The 23402-nt window shown below is 46.8% G+C and overlaps 1 protein-coding gene and 4 gene segments (V, D, J or C); all 5 read right to left on the reverse strand.

Annotated features, from left to right (window-relative positions):
- The window catches only part of LOC122203331, an 803799-nt gene extending 793340 nt beyond the window's left edge, over positions 1 to 10459 (reverse strand). The window contains 2 exon segments of the V gene segment in view: positions 9926 to 10255; positions 10373 to 10459. Coding sequence covers positions 9926 to 10255; positions 10373 to 10418 — 376 coding nt within the window.
- Positions 1 to 23402, reverse strand: part of LOC122203328 (immunoglobulin lambda-1 light chain-like) — an 814466-nt gene that overhangs the window by 770132 nt on the left and 20932 nt on the right. The window lies entirely within an intron of this gene.
- Positions 399 to 1111, reverse strand: LOC122203343. The segment is given in 2 exon segments: positions 399 to 930; positions 1052 to 1111. Coding segments are annotated over 2 exon segments (420 nt in total).
- LOC122203338 lies at positions 5958 to 6897 on the reverse strand. The segment is given in 2 exon segments: positions 5958 to 6611; positions 6703 to 6897. Coding segments are annotated over 2 exon segments (477 nt in total).
- LOC122203962 lies at positions 18811 to 19518 on the reverse strand. The segment is given in 2 exon segments: positions 18811 to 19154; positions 19276 to 19518. Coding segments are annotated over 2 exon segments (390 nt in total).

Genomic DNA, 23402 nt, shown 5'->3' on the forward strand with positions numbered 1-23402 from the left:
GGCGCACACGGTTTCTCCCAGGGACAGTCACCCTCTCCTGACATCACAAATGAAGGGCAGGTACCCAGCCAGTGGGCCAGGCCAGCTCTGCGCCTGTGATTCCTTAGTGTCTCCTGGCTGGGACACAGAGCTACTCAGTCAGCCCTGAGCACAGGAGCCTGGAGGGAAGGGAGGGCCTCTGCTCTCACCCCTGGAGGAACACAGGCCATGCTGTGGAGGACTGTCTGCCGCGGGCACGGTCTGTAGACTCTGATCAGAAAACTAAGGCAAGTTGATGGACCCTTGTGAAGAGAAAAAAAGCCAAATCCACAGGCTCTAATTTTTACGTATGAACCACTAGGCGAAATTTCTGCATCATTATAACTTTTCTGTTGTCTTTGGTTTGCTTTATTGTTGTTGTCATTTTTCTTTCTTTTTTTTTTTCTTTTTTTCGTAGAGTTCACACAGCTTTGATAGGAAACTGGGAAGAAGGACATTCAGATCCAGTAGCTACACCCAAGTATAGTAATTGTGCATTCAAGTTATATTAGACTTCAGAGAATCAGAGTACAGTGGTCTAAGCAGGCTGGGTATTTGTCCCACTTCCCCATGTGTCTGTGTCACTGTGACCAGCACTACTGGGCCAGATTGCACAGTAATAGTCAGCCTCGTCCTCAGGCTGCAGCCCAGAGATGAGCAAAAGCCCTGCATTGGCTGAGGCATCTTTGGACCCGGAGAAGCAGCTGGGGATCCCGGGGCCCCGATGCTTATCTGAGTCTGAGTAGTAGTACAGCAGATACCGGGGAGGGCTCCGTGCCATCTGCTGGAACCAGTATACGTTATAGCTTCCAACATTGATGTCACTGCTCAGAGTGCAGGTGAGTCTGGCTGTTGTTCCCAGAGATGCAGAGAGGGAGGCTGGCTGAGTCACAACAGGCCGGGACAGGGAACCTGCAAACACAGACACAGCAGAGGGAAGAGAAGGAACAACGCAAGTGGGATTAGGGAACTGAGCCACAAGGGTTTCACTCTGGCTGTAGGCCCACCCTGGGACACTGGGTCCCGTCCCTACCTGTGCAGTGGCAGAGGAGCACGACGAGGACGGGGATCCAGGCCATGGTGACACATGCCCTTCCTAGACCACAGAGTCGGGACTGGGCTGCCCTGGGCCTCTCTTATCCCCAGTCCACAGAGCTCAAAAGGAGGGGCTGCTCATGCAAATGGGACCCACCTCTCCTGCTCGCTCCTGTGCACTTAGAGGTCTGCAGCCCGTTGACAGGAAGACTATGTGATGCACTAGTTTCCCCCTGGGTGGGCCTGGAAGAAGCAGCTGTTGGGACCACACACAGGCCCAGGTTCAGGGACTCCTTTAGGAACAGAGAAGTCACCTGCCCTGTCCCCACTGGAAACAAGGGGTCCAGCCCTGGGGCTTTCTACTCTGGAGGGCTACTCAGCAGGGAGCCCCCTTCCTGTAGAAAGCCACAGATCTTGTCACCTGCCCCCTGCTGGTGTCTGGGTGAACCTCTCCTTTCCCAATGCAGGCTTCCCTGGTGCCTGTGTTTCCACCACCTGAGAGTGACCCTCCAGGGAAAGAGAAAGGTCCTGCTCTACATCAGGCATCATCCATGGATGGGGTCTGATGAGAGGGACACATGCAGTCCTGACTCAGTACAACCTGTGAACCACTATGGAGCTGAGGACAAGACACACGGGAGAGGGAAGAGAAACCATCTGTCCCAATGGTACAGCTCAGGCGATGCATGCTGGCCCTGGGTGCCGGATGTGGACAGGAGCTCACCTAGGGGACAGACACTCACACAGGAGGACACGTAATGTGGGCATGCCGGGTCCCTCCAGAGCAGGGGAGACAAGACACAGCAAACCCTGATGAGGGTGCTGCAGGTGGGGGGACAGAGCAGGGCTGGGCATCCAGCAGGGACCACTGCAAGGCCATCTTGTGACCTCACCTCCGTGTTCTGGGAGACTTGCAATCCTGTCTGTGCAAATCATCAAGAGCACCTGCTAGACACAAGGAGAGGGAACCTGCCAGCTGAGGGATTGGGGGAGCACCCGCACACTCTGTTGGACACGGGATGCACAGTGACCCAGGGCCTGGAGCTGGGGTCTGGGTCCCTGCCCCTCATCCCCCCTACTCACTGCTGCAGACTCTTCATGGTAGATTCTGACACTAACACATATGCATGGAAGTTTCACCCATGTGTTTTGTGGCCTGATTACTCATGTCTTTCTCCTGCGTCCTATTCCATGTGTGGACATACAGATATTGTTTACCCATTCTAAAGGGTGCGTTGGTCACTTTCGAGTCTTGGCAATCATAAACAAGACAGCAACAAACATTTAGGTGCATATGCTCATTTGCACACAAGAACCTCATTTAGAGTAATCCGTAGGACTGTTCTTTTTGCATTATATCCTTAAGGCTTTGTTTGCCGTGGAAGACACTGCCAAGGAATCTTCCCAAGTGATGGGGCTTTTCGCACTCCCACCAGCAGTGAATGAGAGTTCCTGCTGCCCCACATCCTCGGTAGTATTGGTGCTGGCACTGTATTGAACTTTAGCCATGGTCACGGGAGGCCTCTGGTACGTCCTTGTTCAATTTGTAATACCACAATGACATATGAAGTTGGAAATCACTTTGCATGTGTAATAGTCATTTTGTCTATCTTCCTTGTTAAGGGATCTGTTCAGATCTGCTCATTGGGAAGGCACTGCCCAGCACCAGGGAATTCAGGAGTTCAGCAGAGCTCTATCACAGGAAAAAGGGAGAAAGTGAGTGTGGAGTCTGACACAGGACTCGATCCCAACACCCTGGGATCATGACCTGAGCTGAAATCAAACAGTTGGACACTCAACCAACTGAGCCACCCAGGTGACCCTCAACAGTTTATTTTGAAGTAACCTCTGTACCTAAAGTGGGGCTTGAACTCATGAACCCAAGGTCAAGAGTTGCATGCTCTAACCACTGAGACAGCCAGGCTCTCCTTCACTGAGTCATTTGTAACTCTGAACAAGCTAGTTTGCCTTCGAAAATATGAACACAGGGTGACTAAGAATAAGGATCACTCTGAAGATATAACTGAAGGAAGGGATATGGCACTCTCAGATCATCTTATTCCCAGACAACAAATAATTTTTTGGAAGATCTGACAACAAAAGTCACTCCTGGAACCTCTTGACAGGGGATGCCACCAGGTCTAGAGAGTGGAGGGAGATTTTCTCTCACTTCCCTATGGATCTAAAGCACTGTGTAAGCATTGGTACTATCTTGGCATATAGGACACTAAGAGTCACTTCCTTACACACGAGATTCCAGAGACGTCAGAACATATGCATCGGTCAAAACATCTTTGGATCCAGAAAACGACAGGGCACTGGGATCTCTGGTGTGGTATTTGACCCTGCCTTGAATCGCAGGAGATACCGCCGAGGGTTCCATGGCTTCTACTGGCACCATTATGCGTATTTCTTAAAACAACAATGATGTCACTTCTCAAGGTGAAAATGAGTCTATTTGATTCTTCAGAGATGCGGAGAAGGAGGGTGTCTGAGTCAGCACAAGCTGGCAGAAAGAACTTGCAAACACAGACACTCATGGGTGATGGGGCAGGGATGGAGGTGAAGCTGCTTGGAGGTCTGATCCAAAGGTGTGGACATAGGCTCAGAGGCTGCTTTGGGTCACCAAGGACCGTCCTTACCTGTGTGGTAAGAAGACAACACAAGGAGAAGAGGTTACACCATGGTGGTCACAGTCCTCCTGAGAACCCATGGCTAGAGCTAGGCTGTCCCAGGCATTTCTTATCTCCTTCAGTGGCCTCTGGGAGATGCGGTTGTACTTAGGGTTGCATTTTCTTTCTTGATAGTATCTTTGGGTGTACAAAAATAGGAACTTTTGAGAGGCCCAATTGATGATCATCCCCCCCTTTTTTGGGTGTTTCTTATGATATCCTATGTGAAGAATCTCTTGCCAAGCTCAAAAATCATGGGGATTTCCTTCTTGTTTTCTTCTAAGATCTCTATAGTTTTAGCTCTAAAATTTAGATCTTTGATCCATTTTACATCCATTTTTGTTTACAGTATGTGTAAGAGTCTAACTTCATACTTTTGTGTGTGGATATCTAGTTGGCCCAGCACCATTGGTTGGAGAGACCTTTTTTTTTCAGAGTATATTCTCTGAGCACCCTTTTGAAAATCAATTGACCATAGATGAATGATTCATTTCTGGCCTCTGAGATATGTTTTACTTATCCCTATGTCTATCCTTAGGCGGGTACCACATTCATGTTGACTATAGCTTCATAAGTGAGTTTTAGTGAGTTTTGAAATCTAAAAAAAATTTTTTTAATGTTTATATATTTTTGAGAGAGAGAGAGATGGACACAGAGTGCGAGCAGGGAAGGAGCGGAGATACAGGGACACACAGAATCTGAAGCAGGCTCCAGGCTCCGAGCTTTCAGCACAGAGCCCAATGTGGGGCTCGAACTCATGTGAGAACATGACCTGAGCAGAAGTTGGATGCCAAACCAACTGAGCCACGCAGGTGCCCCAGTGAGTTTTGAAAACTAGAATTGTCAGTCCTGAAAATGTGTTCTTCTTCAGGATTTTTTGCATGGTCTGAGTCCCTGCAATTCCACAGAAATTTTAAGATCATCTTTTCTTAGAGTGCAAAATAGGCATGTGGGCATTTGATAGGGATTGCATTTAATCTACTAATTGCTACGGAGAGTATAGCTTCCTAACAATTGTAGTTCTTTATGTTTTATAAGGTAAATAAGATAAAATAGTAAAACATTTAAGTATGAACCATCTGCTTATCTACTTTTGTCTTAGTACAGAAAAACTATAAAGATAAATGTGGGTCCATTAGTAAACTTGGGTTGTTATTTATTTAAATATTTTGTTATGTTTCTAGAAATTGTGAAAGGCAGTCATAAATTTGCTAATCTAAAGAATACTGGCATAGCAAACAGTTCACAGTTGCTTCCTATTTAATTTTCACTAGAAAACTAAGGTCTCTAGAGTTAGGAATTCTAATAAATATAACTTAGGCTACTAAAAACAATAAGGAAAACAGCTATGTGCTCCGGGAAAGTAAGACATGTGTTTTTTGAGGGGAAAAAGTATGAAGAAAGGGAATACATTTTGTGTTGAAGGAAAAGAAAAATAATATTGTCCTAACATGAGTCCGGTTATTCAAAGAATCCTTAGATCAAGATCTAAATGTATAAGAGAAAGCTGTAGTAGGATTTTGGAAAAGAAACCTGGAAAATAATTTTAAGTGTGGTCAGTACTGGTTAAATTTTAAAGATATTCAGTAAATAAATGAGGTTTCATATCAAAATACATGCATGAAAAATCAAAATTGTGTTTTCTCTGGGTTAAAAGGTCAAAATTTTCTTGAACTATTGGTCTGCTCTTATTAAAAATGGAAACAAAAGGTTTATTCACTTTTAACCTTATCTGCCTAGAATACAAGCACTCTGTTTTACCAAAATACTTCCTATGTTTATCAGAAATGTCATTCATTGAAAACAAATTATTTATACTATTTCAGAAGTCTTACATGTTGCTTATAACTAGGTAACTTTCTCTACTTGCCTTTAAAATGTGTTTGTGTTGTGTGTCACAGGAATAAACCCATTTTCTTGTCAATTGCATCGTAATGAACTCTACTCACGTCTTTGGCCATGACCACTTTTAAGGCTTCTCATGTACAGTGACCATGTTACTCCCATGCTCCTGCAATGTGTTTCATCGTCAAGGATATTCATGGAGAGGACTTTTGACAACCTTCCTTTACAACATGTTTAGGTTCTGTGTCCTCTCTCTTCTCCCAGACACTGTCAACTCCCTGAACATGGGGACCCTTCCTGTCACGTCCACAGGGACCCACATCCTTAGAGTCATTTGTGGCACACACTAGGTGTTCAGGAAGTGCTATGGATGCACATTATCTGGGCAGCACTGTATCAACACTCAGACATACCTGGACTCTTTGTTCCTGGCTCTGTCCTGACCTGTCATGGGCTCAGTCGCCAGGGCAGCTGGCCCCTGACGCCCAGGAATTTCTCCTCGGTAGGAGAATCTCCTACAATGTCTTCCAACCGGGGACAGGCTTGGGGGCCTGAAGTTAATAGAATATGGATTATTTGCTAACCAAAGTTCCTTGACATTGTTCTCACACTACAGTTTACCCCAAACGAAGGAAGCAGCTGACTTGGCCAAAGAGAGGAGGCTGCAAGAGGACCCCCGTTGCTGGGGAAACAGCAGATTTTTGTCTCTCTTCCCCAAAGGACTGAGCACTGCATAAGCAATGAGTTTGTTGTCCCACGTTGAGCCGTGATCATCAGCCTCGTCGTCCGCCTGGAGCCCAGGGATGGTCAAGGAGCCTGTGTTGCCAGACTTGGAGCCAGAGAACCGGTCTGGGACCCCCGAAGGCCAAGTGTTCTCATGGAGAATGGCTTTAAGGGTCATTCCTGGGAGCTGTTGGTACCAAAACACACAATAACCGGCCCCAGTGTTGGCTGGGCTTCCAGTGCAGGAAATGGTCAGCGTCTGGCCCAGGGACCCAGACACTGAAGATGGCTGAGTCAGCACAGACTGGGCCAAGGACTCTGGAAGAAGAAGAGACAGAGAGGATGAGGCTGGGGTCTAGAGACAAGAGGAGGAAGCAGGGCTCCTTCCCCTGTCTCTGCATCCAGTCACCTGTGCAGTGAGCAAGTAGGATGAGGAAGAGAGAGACCCAGGCCATGGTGGAGGCCCGTTCCTCATGACTGCTCCTGCCCTCTGTGACCCCACAGCTGAGCAGACTTTCCCTAACCCCTCCTTCCCCTCTTCATCCTCTGAGAGAGGGAAGGCCCATCCATGCATGAGACCCCCAGCTCTCTGACCCTTCACAGGCCCCGGTTGGTCCCTCATCCTGAGGAGGTCAGGGGTGGGCAGGGCAGGAGCTGTTTGGGGCCAGGGGGTGGGGAGGTCCCAGATGGGAGCCCTGAGCTGAAGGCAAAGGCAGTGCTAGGTGGCAGATTCAAGTCTCAGTAACCCTGACCCCTCAGAACCAGGCCCTGAGTGACCCCTAGTGTCCAGTCACAGACACACCATTGTGTGACATGGTGACCAGAGCCCATCAGAGAGACAGCTCCAGCCTCCCCACTGCTCCCTTGCTCTTCATGGGTCAAGACTGAGCTGGTGTCTCTGGGATACACTCCTTTGAGATCATGATCAAGTTCAGAACAGTGACAGGTCTCCATGGACAGGTGTTCCCTTCTGTCCAGGAGGCTGGCCGTTCCTCTTATGGGATTCCTCCCTGGTTTCTGGAACTCCCCTTCCACTCGTGTTCACACAGCCCTGAGGACTTGGGGAGCACACCTTTCCGGGTTGTGTAGAAGCCCTCGTGTCTGTTCCTAGAAGGGTTAAGCCCTAAAAGCCTCAGTCATCTGTCACTATTTCCACCAGCTTAGAAAACAGTCCTCAGCACACTGTGGGCACGGAATCCCTCCTATTATCTGTTCTGTAAACACATTGACCCAACTCTGCAAGAGCCCTGCCAAGTGAGGCTGTGTGTGGCATTGACCTCAGAGCACAAAGGGCAAACCTGCAGGGAGTTCTGGGAGGGAAGGAGTGACAGCTGCAGGTGTTCTGACAGGGACCTCCTTGCAGACTTCATGTGTTAATCACCTATTAGACAACTGTTACCTTAAAACGAATGTGTGTCATTTTTTTCCAAAAACTCAGCTCCGAAAGAGTGATTTAAACTCAGTGACAGTTTCAATGGGAAGGTACAGGTTCAATTGCGAGTGTGTTTCCCCGGACCCATGTTTATTGCAGACAGAATATGATTTAAAATAGTGGTTGCCAAATGCGTGAAAACATAATGGAAAATACGTGACATTAAGTTCTTGGTTGAATAGGGGCCAATACCTTGCTTAAATCACTTGATTCATTATTGTTATTACTATTATTATTATTTTAATAACAATTCTGCATATTAGGGCTGGTCTAACAGGTAAAGTAGGAAAGCCCAACATGGTTCCTGGGGAAACATGATGAGGAGCCTGTTCCAGTGAACTTCACACTGATCTCGCTGGTGGAATGAACAAACACAGAGTTTGCTGCATGGAACGATAAGGGGTCAGACTCCTCTCAGGGTGGGTAAAGCAATAGTCACTGTGTCTTGTGTTCACCGTGTTCAGGATAGAAAAATTGCTCAGTCAGCCGCCGCTGATTAGAGGAATGAATTGCCACTAGCTAAGGCCAATTTGACCCAGAAAATTCTTTCAAAGATCCCATATAGATGCCAGCTGAGGTGGAGATAAGGGGCACTGTGTCTCTGAGGTCACAGGCCCTGTAGCCCTGAGTTGAGACAGACGTTTCAGCAGAGACCTATCCTGGCTGGAGGTGTCTCTGGAGTGTCTGAGGGTGACAGTCCAGCCCTGAGAGGATGCAGAGTGTGCCTCGTGTCCCCGTGGGCCTTGAGCTCCAAGGGAGCAGCACTGAGGCTGCTGTCCCAGAATCAATGCACTGATCAGCTTCAGGCGCTACCTGGAGCCCAGACATGGTTGGGGGCTCAGCCGCCCATGGGGACAGAGACTCACCCAGGGATCCCTGCGCATCAGCCTCATCCCAGGAGAGCAGGTGTTCAAAGCAAGTCCTGCCCTGGTGTTAGGACTCCTGTGACACTTGCTGTCACTGGGCTTCCTGCTTATGGGGATTCTGTTTCCTCGATTGTGACGCTGATGAAGGCTGGGTGAGCACAGGTTGACAATGACTCCTGGGGAGACAGAGGAACTTGGAAAGTGTCAAGTCCAGGACACTATACACTAGCTCATGCTGGACAAAGCAGGAAAGAGTATCCAATGGGAAGAAGTGTCTTCCACAAATGGTGTGGAGTAAACTGGACAGCAACGTGCAGAAGAATGACTGCACCGCTTTCTTATACCATAATCAAAAATGAACTCAACATGAATGAAAGACCCACGGGTGAGATGGGGAACCGTCAAAATCCAAGAGAATCATGCAGACAGCAACCTTTTGACCTCAGCCATAGCAAATTCTTACCGGAACTGCAGGACACAAGGGCAGGCCTCCCCTCGATGAGCCACTGGGCATGAAGTTTTTTTATTTATTATTTTTTAAAAATGTTCGCGTGTTTACTTACTTTTGAGACAGAGAGCAACAGAGCATCGGTGGGGGAGGGGCAGAGAGAGAGGGAGACACAGAATCTGAAGCAGCTTCCAGGCTCCAAACTGTCAGCACAAAGCCCCACACAGGGCTCGATCCCACGAACCATGAGACCATGATCGAGCAGAAATTAGACGCTTAACAGACAGAGCCACCCAGGCATCCTGGCATGACGGTCATTTTGAGTTAAAAAGCAGTCAATGCCCATACACTCAAGAAAAGCTCTTCATGTCTCTTCAACTGGCTAAAAATTCAGTGGTAGCACCTGTTCCGGGAAGACAGCTGGCACCACAGACAACTGCCCTAGGATATGGATGGGGTGGGGCAGATGGGGCAAAGGGGCAGCAAAGCCTGTTTAGTCACAGCCCTCTGTGTCCCATCGCTTCCCAGGGGCCCTGCACATATTGTTTATGAAACATCTACTCTACTCTTCTTCTTCTGTCTGTGAAGTGTATTTCTTTGCATTGAATACTAGACCCCTACCTCATCCATGTAATTCAGAAAAACATAGACCTCATTTTTGCCTGGGTGTCTTTTGAATTTCTAGGTCTATGTTGATTCCCATATGTTCTCTATTAAATTTCTTGTGTGTCACTTCAAACTCCTCAAGGACAGGTCTCACCATAGAGGACTCTCCCCTATAGGAGCCTCCACAGAAGCTTCTCAATAAAAGAGGCTCAGAGACAAGGAGTGTGGACCCAGGGTGTTTTGGTCTCACTTCCTCGTTATCTGAGACACTGTGAGTAACCAAAGCTGCTCCCACTGCCATAACCTGTAGCACAGTAATAGTCAGCCTCGTCCTCAGGCTGCGGCCCAGAGATGAGCAGAAGCCCTGCATTGGCTGAGGCATCTTTGGACCCGGAGAAGCGGCTGGGGACCCCAGGGCCCTGGTGCTTATTTGAGTCTGAGTAGAACCTCAGTAGATACCGGGGAGAGGTCCCTTGTTTCTGCTGGTACCAGTATATGTGGTAGCCGCCAACGTTGTAGCCACTGCTCAGGGTGCAGGTGAGTCTGGCTGTTGTTCCCGGAGATGCAGACAGGGAGGACGGCTGTGTCAGCACAGGCTGGGACAGGGAACCTGCAAACACAAACACTCGTCACTGATGGAACCAGAAATGCGGGGAAAATGTCCCAGGATGCTGAGCATGGCAAGCACCCTTTGAGATCCCCCTGTGTCCCTGAGGCAAGCCCCTACCTGTCCATTGAGACACAAGCATGAGGACTAGAAGAGTCCAAGCCATGGTGACATAGACCCTAGTACCCACACTGGGCTGGGCTGCCCCGGGCCTCCTTTTCTCCTCCACCCTCTGCCACAGGAGGAGCTGTCCATGCAAATGAAGTCCATCTAGTGACTGCCCAGCCCCTCTCTGAACCCTGGTGCTTCAGCCCAGATGAAGGACACACCCTGGGGACGATGGAGGTTGGCTTCACCACTGGGGAGACCCCTGGGAGGAAGCACCTGCATGCACAACGCACAGGTTCCTGTTCAGGGGACCTTACCACAGCAGAAGGGACACGTGTCGACTTCCCATCAGGGAGCCCAGAGCCCAGTCCCCAGGCCCAGGCTCTGAGCAGTTGTGAAGACACCACAGGGTACTCCCACAGCGCCCCCTCTTGGCTGACAGGCACATACCTCACTGTGTCCAACAGCCCTGAGAGCCCAGCTGGTTTCCTCAGCTCCTTTTGTTCACACATCATTGAGCTGAATCATGGCCAACGTGATCCCATAGTACCGCCTGTGATGACTGCAGTATTTTGCACTCTCAGAAGGAGTCCTGGTCTCTGTGAGATGCAAACATTACCTCCCGTTAGTGGTAAGTTATTGACATCTGGCAGAAGATGCTGCAGACTTCATATCCCTGCACTGGTGTGCGAGGTAGCATCTGTAAACCTTGGGAATGTTTTTCAGCTCCTATGCACTGTAACGATGGATGCCAACGAGTGTCCAATAAATTGGGTTTTGTTTTAATCTGCGATTTTTTCGCTCATTTATTGGCTAAGTGATTTATCAAGGAAAGGGAAAACAATGAATTTATCTTTGATGAAGTCCAATGTATCAGTTTTTTTATGGCTTGTGCTAATGAGGTCTTATCTAAACATGTTTATACAAACCCTAGAGCCTGACGACTTTTTCCATTTTTATGTTTTCAACTGTATACTTTACAGTATGTCAATAATCCTTTTAGTGAATTTTTTTATGAAGTCAGAGTTTTCGGTGAGATTCATTTCTCTCGATGGATATCCAGTGGTTCTGTGGACATTTGTTCAAAGGCCATCCTTCCTCCTCTGAAAGCCTTCTGCAACCTTGTCAATAAGGTTTTCTTATCCATAAGTATCCATAAGTATTTCTTATCCATGCTTTTGTGAGTTTGGTTCTGAGTTTTCTGTTCTGTTACATTGGCCACTGTGTCTACCTTCCATCCACACCACTCTGTCTTGTGATAGGAATTGAATTACACTTCTCTACAAGTTGGGAAGAATTGTCATCTCTACTATATTGACTCTTCTAATCCTTTTTTTTTTAATTTTTTTTAAACGTTTATTTATTTTTGAGACAGAGAGAGACAGAGCATGAATGGAGAGAGGGAGACACAGCATCTGAAACAGGCTCCAGGCTCTGAGCTGTCAGCACAGAGCCCGACGCGGGGCTCGAACTCACGGATCGAGAGATCATGACCTGAGCCAAAGTCGGCCGCTTTACCGACTGAGCCACCCAGGCACCCCGACTCTTCTAATCCTTAAACACCACATATCCCTCCACGGGTTGGATCCCCTTTGATCACATTTCCCAGCATTGTCGAGATTTCAGCATCCATGTCCTGTACATGTTTTGTTAAATATTCACCCAAATACTTCATCATGGAGTGGTTTGAAGTTTTATTCTTACATTGTTTTTCACAAGTTTATTCCTCATACAGACGCAACTAAATGATCTTTCTACATTGATCTTGTGCTCTGCCACCTTCCCAAAATTGCTTATTACCCTTTGAATTCATATATTTGCATACATATTCATAGGTCCCTTTGTATTTTTCCCGTATATCATCCTCTGGCCTGAAAATAGGGACAATTGGCTCTTGTTCTCCTTCGTCTGTATGCCTCTCATTGTTTGACTTGCCTTATGGTTTGGTCAGGCACATCCAGCCCTATGGCTAACAGCAGTGTTGAGACTGAACATGATGACCTTGGTTGCCACCCTGGGGGAAAAGCTTTCAGAGCTTTACTTCAGTGTGTGTTAGCTGTGGTGTTTCATCATTTTCTTTATCAAGCTGAGGATGTGCTCTTCTATTTTCATTCTCTGAGAAGTGTTGTCTTTTTCATTCATTCATTCATTCATTCAATCATTCTCATTCTTTGTCATGAATAGGTTTTGCATTGTGTGAAATGCTCTTTCTGTATTGATTGATAAGACCAGGTTTTTTTAAAATAATTTTTAAAATTCAGTGTATTCATTTATTTATTTAGAGAGAGAATGATAGCTTGAGCTGGGGAGGGGGAGAGAGAAGAGGAGAGAAAGGATCTCAAGCAGGTTCCATGTTGTCAGCGTGGAGCCCCATGGAGCATTGACCTCAGGAACCCTGAGATCATGACCTGAGCTGAAATCAAGAGTCCTATGCTTAACTGAGCCAAATTGGTGCCCCAGGGTTTTTTCTTATTTAGCTTGTTAATATTGGAGATTACATTGACTGATTTTTTAATATAAAACTGGCCTTGCATCCCCACAATACACCCCATTTCATCATTGTGTGTATTTCTTGTGATACATGTATATAACTGAATACTGTTTTTTTAATATTTTCTTTGAAATAGTTTTCTTGATATTTGCGTGACATATTCCATTTTTTGTCTGTTTTGTACTAGGGTGCTATTGACACCAGCTACTGAATGACAATTTTAGAAAGAATGATTTCTGGGGCACCAGGGTGGCACAGCGTACTATTCATGATTTCTGCACACGTTATGGTCTCACGGTTCATGGCATCGAGCCCATCAGAGGGTTCTGTGATGACAGTGCAGAGTCTGCTTGGGTTTCTCTCTCTCTTTCCCTCTTTCTTTCTTTCTCTCTCTCTCTCTCTCTCTCTGAAAAACAAACTTAAAAGAAAAGAAAGAATTCTTACCTTAACCCAATTCAGCATATTGATCCACAAGCAAGGAATATCTATTCATTCATCCCAGTTTTCTCTAATTTCTCTTACGATGCTTTGTAGTTTTCCATATACAAGGCTTTCAATTTTTCCAAAATACATCCTTAAAAATTGCATAATCATATCACTATAAATGGAACTGCTTTTATTTTTATATATTGATGGTTTATTGCCTCTATGTAGACTACCATTTATCTCCTCATTCTGTTTTTGCAACCTGAAGCCCAGAATTGAAGCAATCAGACCCAAACCATCTGCGACTGAGCCCTAGAGCTGATTGGGAATCAACACCTTTTGTTCTCGGACATCTCCACTGAATATTTTTTTTACCTCTGAACAACAAAGTTTGCCTTTGAAAACATGAACACTGTGAGAATGGGTCATCAGTGTAAAAATATAACTGAAGGAAAGGATATGACAGTGTCACATCATCTGTCTCTGAGACAACGGAGGGTCTGTTGAAGATCTGAGCACAGAAGTTACCCCCTGAGCCACCTGAAAGGTAACGTCACCAGACCCAGAGAGTGAAGGGAGATTTTGTCTCACTTCCCAATGGGACTGACGCACTACATAAGCATTAGCACTATCCTGGCATATGAGACAGTAATAGTCAGCTTCTCCTCATGCTGGAGTCCAGAGATATCAGAAAACCTGAACTGGTCAAAGCATCTTCAGATCCGGAAAATGATAGGAGGCCCAAGATCCCTGGAGTGCATCTGACTCTGATTTGAATCTCAGCAGAAACCAGGGATGGCTCTTTGCCTTCTGCCAGTGCCTATATATGGTGTCACTTCTCAGGGTGCAGATGTGGGTCAGCACAGGCTGGGAGAGGTTTGCTTCTTCCAAACACAGACACTCCTGTGTAATGGGGCAGGGATGGAGGTGAAGCTGCTTGGGGGTCTGATCCAAAGGGGTTGACAGAGGGGCAGGAGACTCCCCAGTTGTCCGAGAACCGGAAGGGAATGTGAGGGGACTACATGCAGCTGTATGTTCTGTCCATTTTCCTCCCGAGGGATGGACCCTGGAGATAGGAAACTACAGCAAGATCACTTCTAGTTTCCTCTGAAATCCTAATGTGGAGATGGAGGTCAGACCTGAAGAGCCAGAGATAGAGACTGAGCGTCTGAGGGACACGGGAACAGATGGGAAAAGAGGAGGGAGGGTTTGGGGGTGTTGGCAGGGAGAGTCTGCAGGATCTGGTCCAGATTCACAATAGCTGGTTCAGACAGAGGGCACTTTGACTATGACTAGGGTTATTGTCCATATATCACCTGTGGGTACATCAGTAGTGACACAAAGCCCTTTAAGGACCACATGGTGACACTGATGTGTGGATGAATGTTTGCTGGGCAGCACGTTCAGGTGCAGACACAGTATTTATTCCTGCGCATCTTCTCCAGACTCCGTGGGGACTTGCGGTTGGCCTCTGTTATGTCAACTGTCAGTGTCTTCCCGGGATGCCCAATTTTTTCTCACATTACATTCAAACATGAGCATTTCTATTTTCCCTGTTCAAGGAAAGATCTTTCTGCAGAAGAATCCCATCTGCATGTGTCTCCAGGTAAGTTTCATACTGAAAAGATGCTGGGAATCATGATCTTTGTGCACAGGTATTTTCTCTCGCTTGCTCACTATCTGAGACGCTGTGAGCAATGAAAGCCGCTCCCACTGCCATGAGCTGTAGCACAGTAATAGTCAGCCTCGTCCCCAGGCTGCGACCCAGAGAGGAGCAGAAGCCCTGCTTTGGCCAAGGCATCTTTGGATCCAGTGAAGAGGCTGGGAACCCTGGAGTCTTCTCCTTCAGAGTCTCCCCCTTAAAATTTCTTGAAGGATTTGTTTAGTGGTCACAAATTCCTTTAGTTTCTGTTTCCCTGTTAACTCTTTATCTCTCCTTACATTCTGAATGACAGTCTTCCTGGAGGAAAGATTCTTGGCTACATATTTTTCCCATTCAGCCCATTGAGTATATCCTGACACTCCTTTCTGGCCTTCCAAATTTCTGTGGACAGATCTGCTGCGACCTTGATCTGTCTTCCCTTAGAGGTTAAGGACCTTTTCCCCCATGCTGCTTTCACGACTCTTAGTTTTTCTGTGTATTTTGTGAATTTAGCTATGATATGCCTTGGTAATGGTCATTATTTGTTGAATCTAATTTGTGCTCTCTGTCCTTTTGGATTTTGATGTCTGTACCTTCCCTAGATTAAGGAACTTTTCAGCCATAATTTGCTCACATATATGTTCTCCCCCTTTTTCTCTCTCTTCATCTTCTGGGATACCCATGATATGAACGTATTCCTCTTAGTAAGTCCCTGAGTTCTCTAAATCCTGTATTGTGATCTTTTGCCTTTGTTTTTCTCTTTTTTTCGGCATGATTATTTTCCATAATTTTATCTTCCGTAACACTGATTGTGCTCTGTTTCATTCATCCTCACTGTCATGGCATCCATTCAAGATTGCATCTCAGTTACAGCATTTACATCTTGGGCTTGACTAGATTTTAGTTCTTTTGTCTCTGCATAAAGGGATTCTCAGGGGTCTACTATGTTTTTTTCAATCTCAGCTAGAATTCTTATAATCATGGTTTTAAATTCTAATTTAGATATCTTACTTATATCTGTGTTGATTATATCCCTGCACATCATTTCTCCTTTTACATTCTTTTGGGGTGAATTTCTCCATCTTGTCACTTTGGGGAAAAAATAAGAATAAATTAAAATTAAAAATTAAAATTAAACAAATGTTTAAAAATAAGGAAAGAAAGGAAGCTGGATGCTAGATGTGTCTTGGTCTGCTTGAGGAGAGATCTTTGATGGAAAAGAGAAAAAAGAGAAAAGAAAAACAGTTTACAAATTTACAATATTTTTAAAAAAATAAAATTATACAAAATGAAGAAAATAAAACAGAGTAAAAAGTTTTGCTCTTTTTTTATCCAAGAAAGAAAAGAAATAAAAACAACAATAAAAACTGGAGCAAACAAAAGAACAAACGAACAAGCAAACAAAATGAAATTGAAAGAAGCTAGATCCAGTTTCTCCTAGAGCTGAAACTTTGTAGCACAATATGGTCCCCAGATTCAGCGCATGGAAGGGGTTTGCCTTGTTCTGGGGGATGTGCCCAGAGGTTGCAGATGGATAGGGCTCTGTGTAATGGCTCCATTCTCCATTTGGTGGTGCTGCTTCGCTCACTGGGGTGGGTAAGTGTGGGTCTGCTACAGGCTAAAATGGCTGCATCCTGCTCTCTAGTCTCCTGAGCAGAAAAATGTCACACCCTCTTGGATGCGCACCCTGTCACCTCTCCTTTGTCTCAGGCTTCTGTGCATTCCCCACCTTTACACTGTCTGTGTTTATTTATTTATTTTGAGAGAGAGAGACAGAGTGTGAGCGGGGGAAGGGCAGATAGAGAGATGGAGACACAGAATTGGAAGCAGGTACCAGGCTCTCAGCTGTCAGTACAGAGCCCGATATGGGGTCGAACCCATGAACCATGAGATCATCACCTGAGCCAACGTGGGAATGCTTAACCAACTGAGCCATCTAGTTCCCCAGAGCTTAGGTCTTCAAAGCATTTAGAGCACTCAGCACTTCAAGAAGACACATGTGTTAGTATAAATTGGTCGCGGAATAAATTAGATTGATACTAGGTAATCTGTCAATCTCAGGAAAACTTCCATGAAACAAGGTATACTGTAAAGCACCCCTCAGTTCCCAACCCCGTGCCACATCCCTCCTAGGGATTAGTGTGGCTGCAAGAAACCAAGGCCTAGCCAGAATAAACGAATAATAATAATAATAATAATAATTATTATTATTATTATAAACAGATGTGGATTTCTCTTTCATCTTGTATGACCTTAATATCTTGGCTTTATGACTAGTGAGCATATTCTGCCTGGTGTTCACAATCTGGAAAATGTACCTGTTTGGGTGCAACTCTTTGGCCAACCAAACAGACTGGAGAACATTCTCCCTCTGTCTGTCTATGCCTCTGTCTCTCTCTTGGTCCAGATGGGCCTGCTGTTGGGGGAGTTAGTCATGAGAGTTTCCAGACCCTAGGAAACATTTGTCACCTCAACCTTCAAGTTTGTTTGTGCTGGAAAGTCTATTCCAGGAGCACCAGCCCAGTGTCCCAGTTTAGTGGGCCTGTGGCACCGTTGTGTCATAACTACCCGTGAGACTGGGGATGCCATTTTCACTACAGCCTCCTTACCACCTGTGCAACAAAGGTTTTTGCTTTCTTAGACTAATTTAGGAGTAAACTTTGGATTGTTGGGCAACCCAATCAGGTGTAGGCCAGCAGCATGGGTGGTGAAAGAATTCACCCAAGCAGAGCAAAGGAGATAGAAGTTTAGGGAATACACTGTAAGGGAGCAACAGGCAGGACAGCAAAGCAGAGATGGTCTCCCAGGAGGCAGTGGTGGGGGCTGTGGTCAAGAGTGGAAGGTAAGGAGGTGTGAAATATTTGGCTTTTTTTTTTTTCCTTTTTTGGTACCTGTGTCTGGGTAGGAGTCAGCTAGGGCTTATAGATATTTTGAGGTGACTTGTCTAACGGGCCTGTTTGCATCCAGCCCACTCGTAACTGTGGGACCTTCTACCATACTCAGGTGACCATTGCTCAAGCCTGTCGCCTAAAACTGGCGTCTATGTTCCCGCTTGCTAGACCAACAATGACAAATCCTTGCCATTTGGGCAGAGGTCTCATCTTCAGTAGCGGCTCATGTTGAACAGTGGGGGTGTGCTGTCCATACATAAACTTGTCTGTCCGTCTGGGGTTCTGTACACTTATAGACCAGAGCATGGTATTATACTAACATGCTGACAGGTGATTTGAGTGAAATTCCTTGGTGGCCTGGTCCATGGGATTTAGGAGGAGTGGATCCTCTGGTGCTCCGGGCTAGAATCCTTGTTGAACCATCATTCGTATATGGAATTGTTGCATTCTGGAGGACACAAAGTTCAAAAGTGGATTAAATTGGCGGGGGGAGGGGGCAACAATTAGGCATATGAGTATTGAAGCCAGAGGTCCTAAGAGAGAATGAAGGCAGAGTAGCCATGACCAGGTTTCTTTCCAGGAAAACCATCCTTATGTTGCCCAGTCCCAGGGGGAGGAAGGTCGTTCAATCAAACCGTAGACTTTTTTTTATGTTCCCTAATTGACCCTTTAGCAAGACACAGATACCCTTTGGGCTTCAGCTATGAGATCTAAACTCAGTCATTTCTGCAAACCGAATGTGACTAAAACCTCCAACTGGGTTTGTATAATCATAAAGGGTCTACCTATTGTAGACCCTGGGGCATGTGTACTGGGCTCTATTCCCTCACCAGTGTGCACTCCTAGGATGCCTGTGCTGTCTCAGGCAATAGCACTGTGTCACTCCTTCCTCCTCAAAGACAGGTGTTCCCACAGTGGACTGTCCCATACACAAGTCTCCACTGAAGCTTCTCAATAAAAGAGATGCAGGGGTTTTTGTCTCACTTCCTGCTTATCTGATTCACTGTGAGTAACGATAGCTGCTCCCACTGCCATGATATATAGCACAGTAATAGTCAGCCTCGTCCTCAGGTTGCAGCCCAGAGATGAGCAGAAACCCTGCATTGGCCGAGGCATCTTTGGACCCAGAGAAGCGGCTGGGGACCCCAGGTCCCAACTGTGTACTGGAGTCTGAGTAGTAGTACAGGAGATACCGGGGAGGGCTCCCTGGATTCTGTTGGTACCAGTATATGTTATAGCTTCCAACATTGATGTTCCTGCTCAGGGTGCAGGTGAGTCTGGCTGTTGTTCCCAGAGATGCAGAGAGGGAGGCTGGCTGAGTCACGACAGGCTGGGACAGGGAACCTGCAAACACAGACACAGCAGATGGAAGAGAAGGGACAGGGTACATGAGATTAGGGAGCTGAGCCACAGGGATTTGACTCTGGCTGTGGGCCCACCCTGGTGCTCTGCATTCTGTCCCTACCTGTGCAGTGATAGAGGAGCACGAGGAGGACGGGGATCCAGGCCATGGTGACACACCCCCTTCTTAGGCCCAGAGCTAGGGTTTGTCTACCTCGGGCTTCTCTTATCCCCTGTGCACAGGCCTCAGAGAGGAGGAGCTGCTCATGCAAATGGGACCCACCCCTGCCTCTTCTCCATGTGCACACACAGGGTCTGTGGCCCTTGGACACGGAGACTTCCTGATGCACTGCGTTCCCCCTGGGTGGGCCAGGAGGCAGCAGCTGCGGGGATCACACACAGGCCAAAGTCCAGGGGATTCCACCAGGCCCTGATGGGACACACCTGCCCTGTCCCCACAGGAAACACGGGGGCCCAGACCTGGGGCCTCCTGTCAGTGCAGGACTGCCAGCTGGATCCCCCATCCTGCAGAAACCCTTAGACATGATCTCACAGCAACCCCTACTGCTCTCCGGGCAAACGTCTCATTCTTTCCACTTTCTCATTCTTTCCCACTGCTCCCAATGCTCTCCTTTACCTGCGTCCCTGATGTTTGTGCTTCCGCCACGTGAGACAAACCCTTCAGAGAAGGATGGAGGTGCAGTCCTGGTGTTCTCTCCCTGAACCGGGTTTTTCCTTGGGCGGGGCTATTGTGGGAAGAACAGGAGCAATCTTGACCCAGGACAGTCTAGGAATCCCGGTGGAGCTGATGACAAGATGCAGGGAACAGAGAGCAGGGGATCTGCCCCCACAGGGGGCTCCTAGGGGGCAGGCTGACTCTGGGTGATGAGTGAACAGGAACTTGGTGAGCGGTCACAAACCTTCACAGAGAAGAACACAGATTATGGAAATTTGTGCCTTTCTTGAGCATGGCAGAAAGGACTCCACAAACTCTGATGAGGCTGCTGAGGGTATGGGGACTGAGCAGGGCCCGGGAGTCCAGTAGGACCACTGCGGAGCCATCCTGCAACCTCCTATCCCTGTGCTGGGAGTCTTTTCATTCCAGCTGGGCTTCTCCTGGTCAGTGCTGCTCATTAGAGATTTAGTTCTGCAGGAAGTTCTAAGACAGATTTTGGGGCAAGGAGAAATAGAAGGCAACCCCGGGGGATGGTTGGAGGAAGATGACAGCAGAGAAAACAGGAAGGGTGAAATGGGTTGTGTCCCCAAGTGGGACAGAGGGAGGTAACTGAATGGACCGCAGGCTGTGGGAGAGGGAGTGATGGTCCAGAGAGTTAGGTGGCTACAGGGTGATGCCCACAGAGACAGGAATGCCTTGACTGACACAGGGGAAGTCAGGTGGGAGAGCAGATGGAAGGCAGGTGATGGGTCTGTTGACCCCGTGTCAAACTGAGACCATGGTGTGACATGTTGAGAGGCCTGGAAACATCACAGACAACCAGGGCTACAGCGACGCCTTCTGTCCCCCATAGGAAGGATGTGGGTGTTACAGTATTTGCCTGACTGACGGCTTGGCCTTCATAACTTATTCAGTTGGTCCCCATCAGCAGATTATTGAATGACAACATGGCTCTTAATGTCATTTGAATAAGCATCTCACAGGGAGCAGGTTGCTGAGGTTGCTGACTCTGACCATTTGTTGATATATTTAGGTGCTGAACCCCCTCCCCTTCATTATATGTGCAGATGTAGAAAGGAAGCCCAGTCTTGGGGTCACACTGGTGAGATGGACACACACTGGGAGAGATGGGATGGGCACATTGGGATGAACCACTGCACAGCAGAATCAGGCTAGGGAGCCTCCCTTCCCATGGTGGTGTTGACCATCCTCCCCCTCGCTTGCTTCCCTGCTGCTCAGGGCTGAGACATTCTGAGCCCTGCTTGCACTTCTCCATAGATTGAGATCACTGTGGAATGCCACTACCCGGAGACAGCATACAGTGCTAATCTGCCTCATCCTCAAGCTGGCCCCTGTGATGGTGAGGATGGCTTTGTTCCTGGAGATGGACCTGGAGAAGTGATCAAAGACCCGAGACAGGTGATTGTTTGTGGTAGATAAGGGGGTGGGCACCCCTGCCTGGAGTCTGTTGGTACCAGCCAGGGATGTTATTGATAGATACTGACCCAGAGCTAGTCACAGGTGAGTGTCACCATGCCTCCTGCAGACACTGACTGTGATGGCTCTTGGATAACCACAGTATGAGAATTGGTTCCTAAAACCAGAAGGAGGCACATGTGTTATTATGAGAGGCAAGGGTCACCCTGAAACCTTGATTTTATGTGCCCTCCAAGAAAGCAGTCTCTTCCCCTGACCTGAGCCATAAGCAAGGAACCTGAGAAGAAACACCATCCAGGCCATGGTGGGGATCCTCACAGGTCTTGCCTCCTCAGATTCTTGGGTTGGATTGGGGTCTCCACTGGGCCTTTTCATGTCTGCAGACCTATGAGGAGGAGAGGTGCTTCATGCAAATTAACTTCCTCTCTTTTACTGCCCCTTGGTCACCCTGATGTCCCTTGGGGGAGACCTTGAAAGAGGCATATATTGGGACTACACAGAATCAATGACTGCAGGGAGCCTGGGACACTGAGTGACAGGGTGACATCTTGCCCCGAGTCATCTCCTCCATGTCCCTGGTGGCCTCAGTCCCAAGTTTCTTCCCTGGAAAGGCAGACTGAGGGCATGCATCTGCTTCTCACATCCTGGCCATGCTTCTAGTTCATTCCACATGTACCCCATCCCTGGGAATATTTTCTGCACTCCCCAATGAAATGGCCTCTTGTCTCTTTGGAGAAACTTAGTGGTCAGTCCTCCAGGAGTGAGTCCACTGGAAATTTCAAAGCCCGCGCTGGGTATGAACAAACAGGGTCTCTTCTGACTCAGTCCTAGTCCCTGTCTCCTGATAGCCATGGGGCAGAAGACCAGAGGTGGGGGAGTCTACACCAGAGGCACCCCAGGCTGTGGAAGTCACCCTCATTTGCTCTTGGAAGCCATCTATTATCTGAAGTAGCAACAATGTAACTGCTGGTTTTGAGGGGAAGATAATCATATCACCATTAAATTATGAGATTTCTCCAAACATTAGGGAAAAAAAGAATCTGAACGAAAATGGCACTGTCTGAAAACATTGTGTGACCATCTTGAGGAATTATAAAATACCCTTGCCTTGTGTAGTCGCTATGCAGCAGAAAGAACCAAAAGGGTTCTTTGGAAAAACATACAATTTCTGGAGAAAAGGTGAAAGAAAAGCCACAAAATTGGACTTCATCCCACTGTGGAATAAGAATGTGATCCAATGCTCATTTCTGAATGGTTAGTAGATTGTTTCGTGATACGTATACGGCCATTGCTTTCTTTGTCATCAACTGTGTTCAGAGACTTAACTCACATCAGACGTAAAGATTTATAGTAAATTCGGGGCACCTGGGTGTCTCAGTCCATTAAGCATCTGACTTTCGATTTCAGCTCAGGTCGTGATCGCACAGTTTCTGAGTTCAAGCCCTGCATCGGACTTTCTGCTATCAATGCCAAGCCTGCTTCTGTTCCTCTGTTTCCCTCTCTCTCTGCACCCCCTCAAAAATAAATAAATGTCAAAAAAGATTCATATTAAATCCAATTCTATTAGCCAAATTTATTCTTGAGACAGTGGTTAATGTGTAATTATATGCATCAGATTTCAAGATGAAGAAGAAGACCTAAAACTTAAGAGAAAAGTTATCAATTCACATCCATCACTACAAAATGCTGAAGCACATGAGAAGTCACAGAATAATCTGAATCTTATCTGTGACTATTGCAGATAATGGAAACTGTGTGTATTATGTATTTCATCCAGAATTCCGATATCCAGTGTTTTCCACAACAAAAGTGACCTTAAAATGTCCATACTACCCAAAACAATCTATAGATTCAAGGCTTCCTATGAAAATTCCTATGATATTTTTCACACAAATAGAAAAAAAAGTCCTGACTTTTGTATAGAGGCAGAAAAAGACCTAAAATTGCCCAAGCTTTCTTGAGAAAGAAGAATAAATATCTGGAGGCACCATACTTCCTGCTTAAATTTATAACAAAGTTCTAGGAATACAAACAGTATGAAACTGGCCTAGAAAGCCACACATAGATAGATGTCACAGAATACAAAGACCAGAAGGTAATGCAAGTTGCCCTTGACCACCAGGGAGCAAGTACACTGA

Source organism: Panthera leo, chromosome D3 (genome assembly GCF_018350215.1).
Source record: "Panthera leo isolate Ple1 chromosome D3, P.leo_Ple1_pat1.1, whole genome shotgun sequence".
Taxonomy (NCBI): Eukaryota; Metazoa; Chordata; class Mammalia; order Carnivora; family Felidae; genus Panthera; species Panthera leo.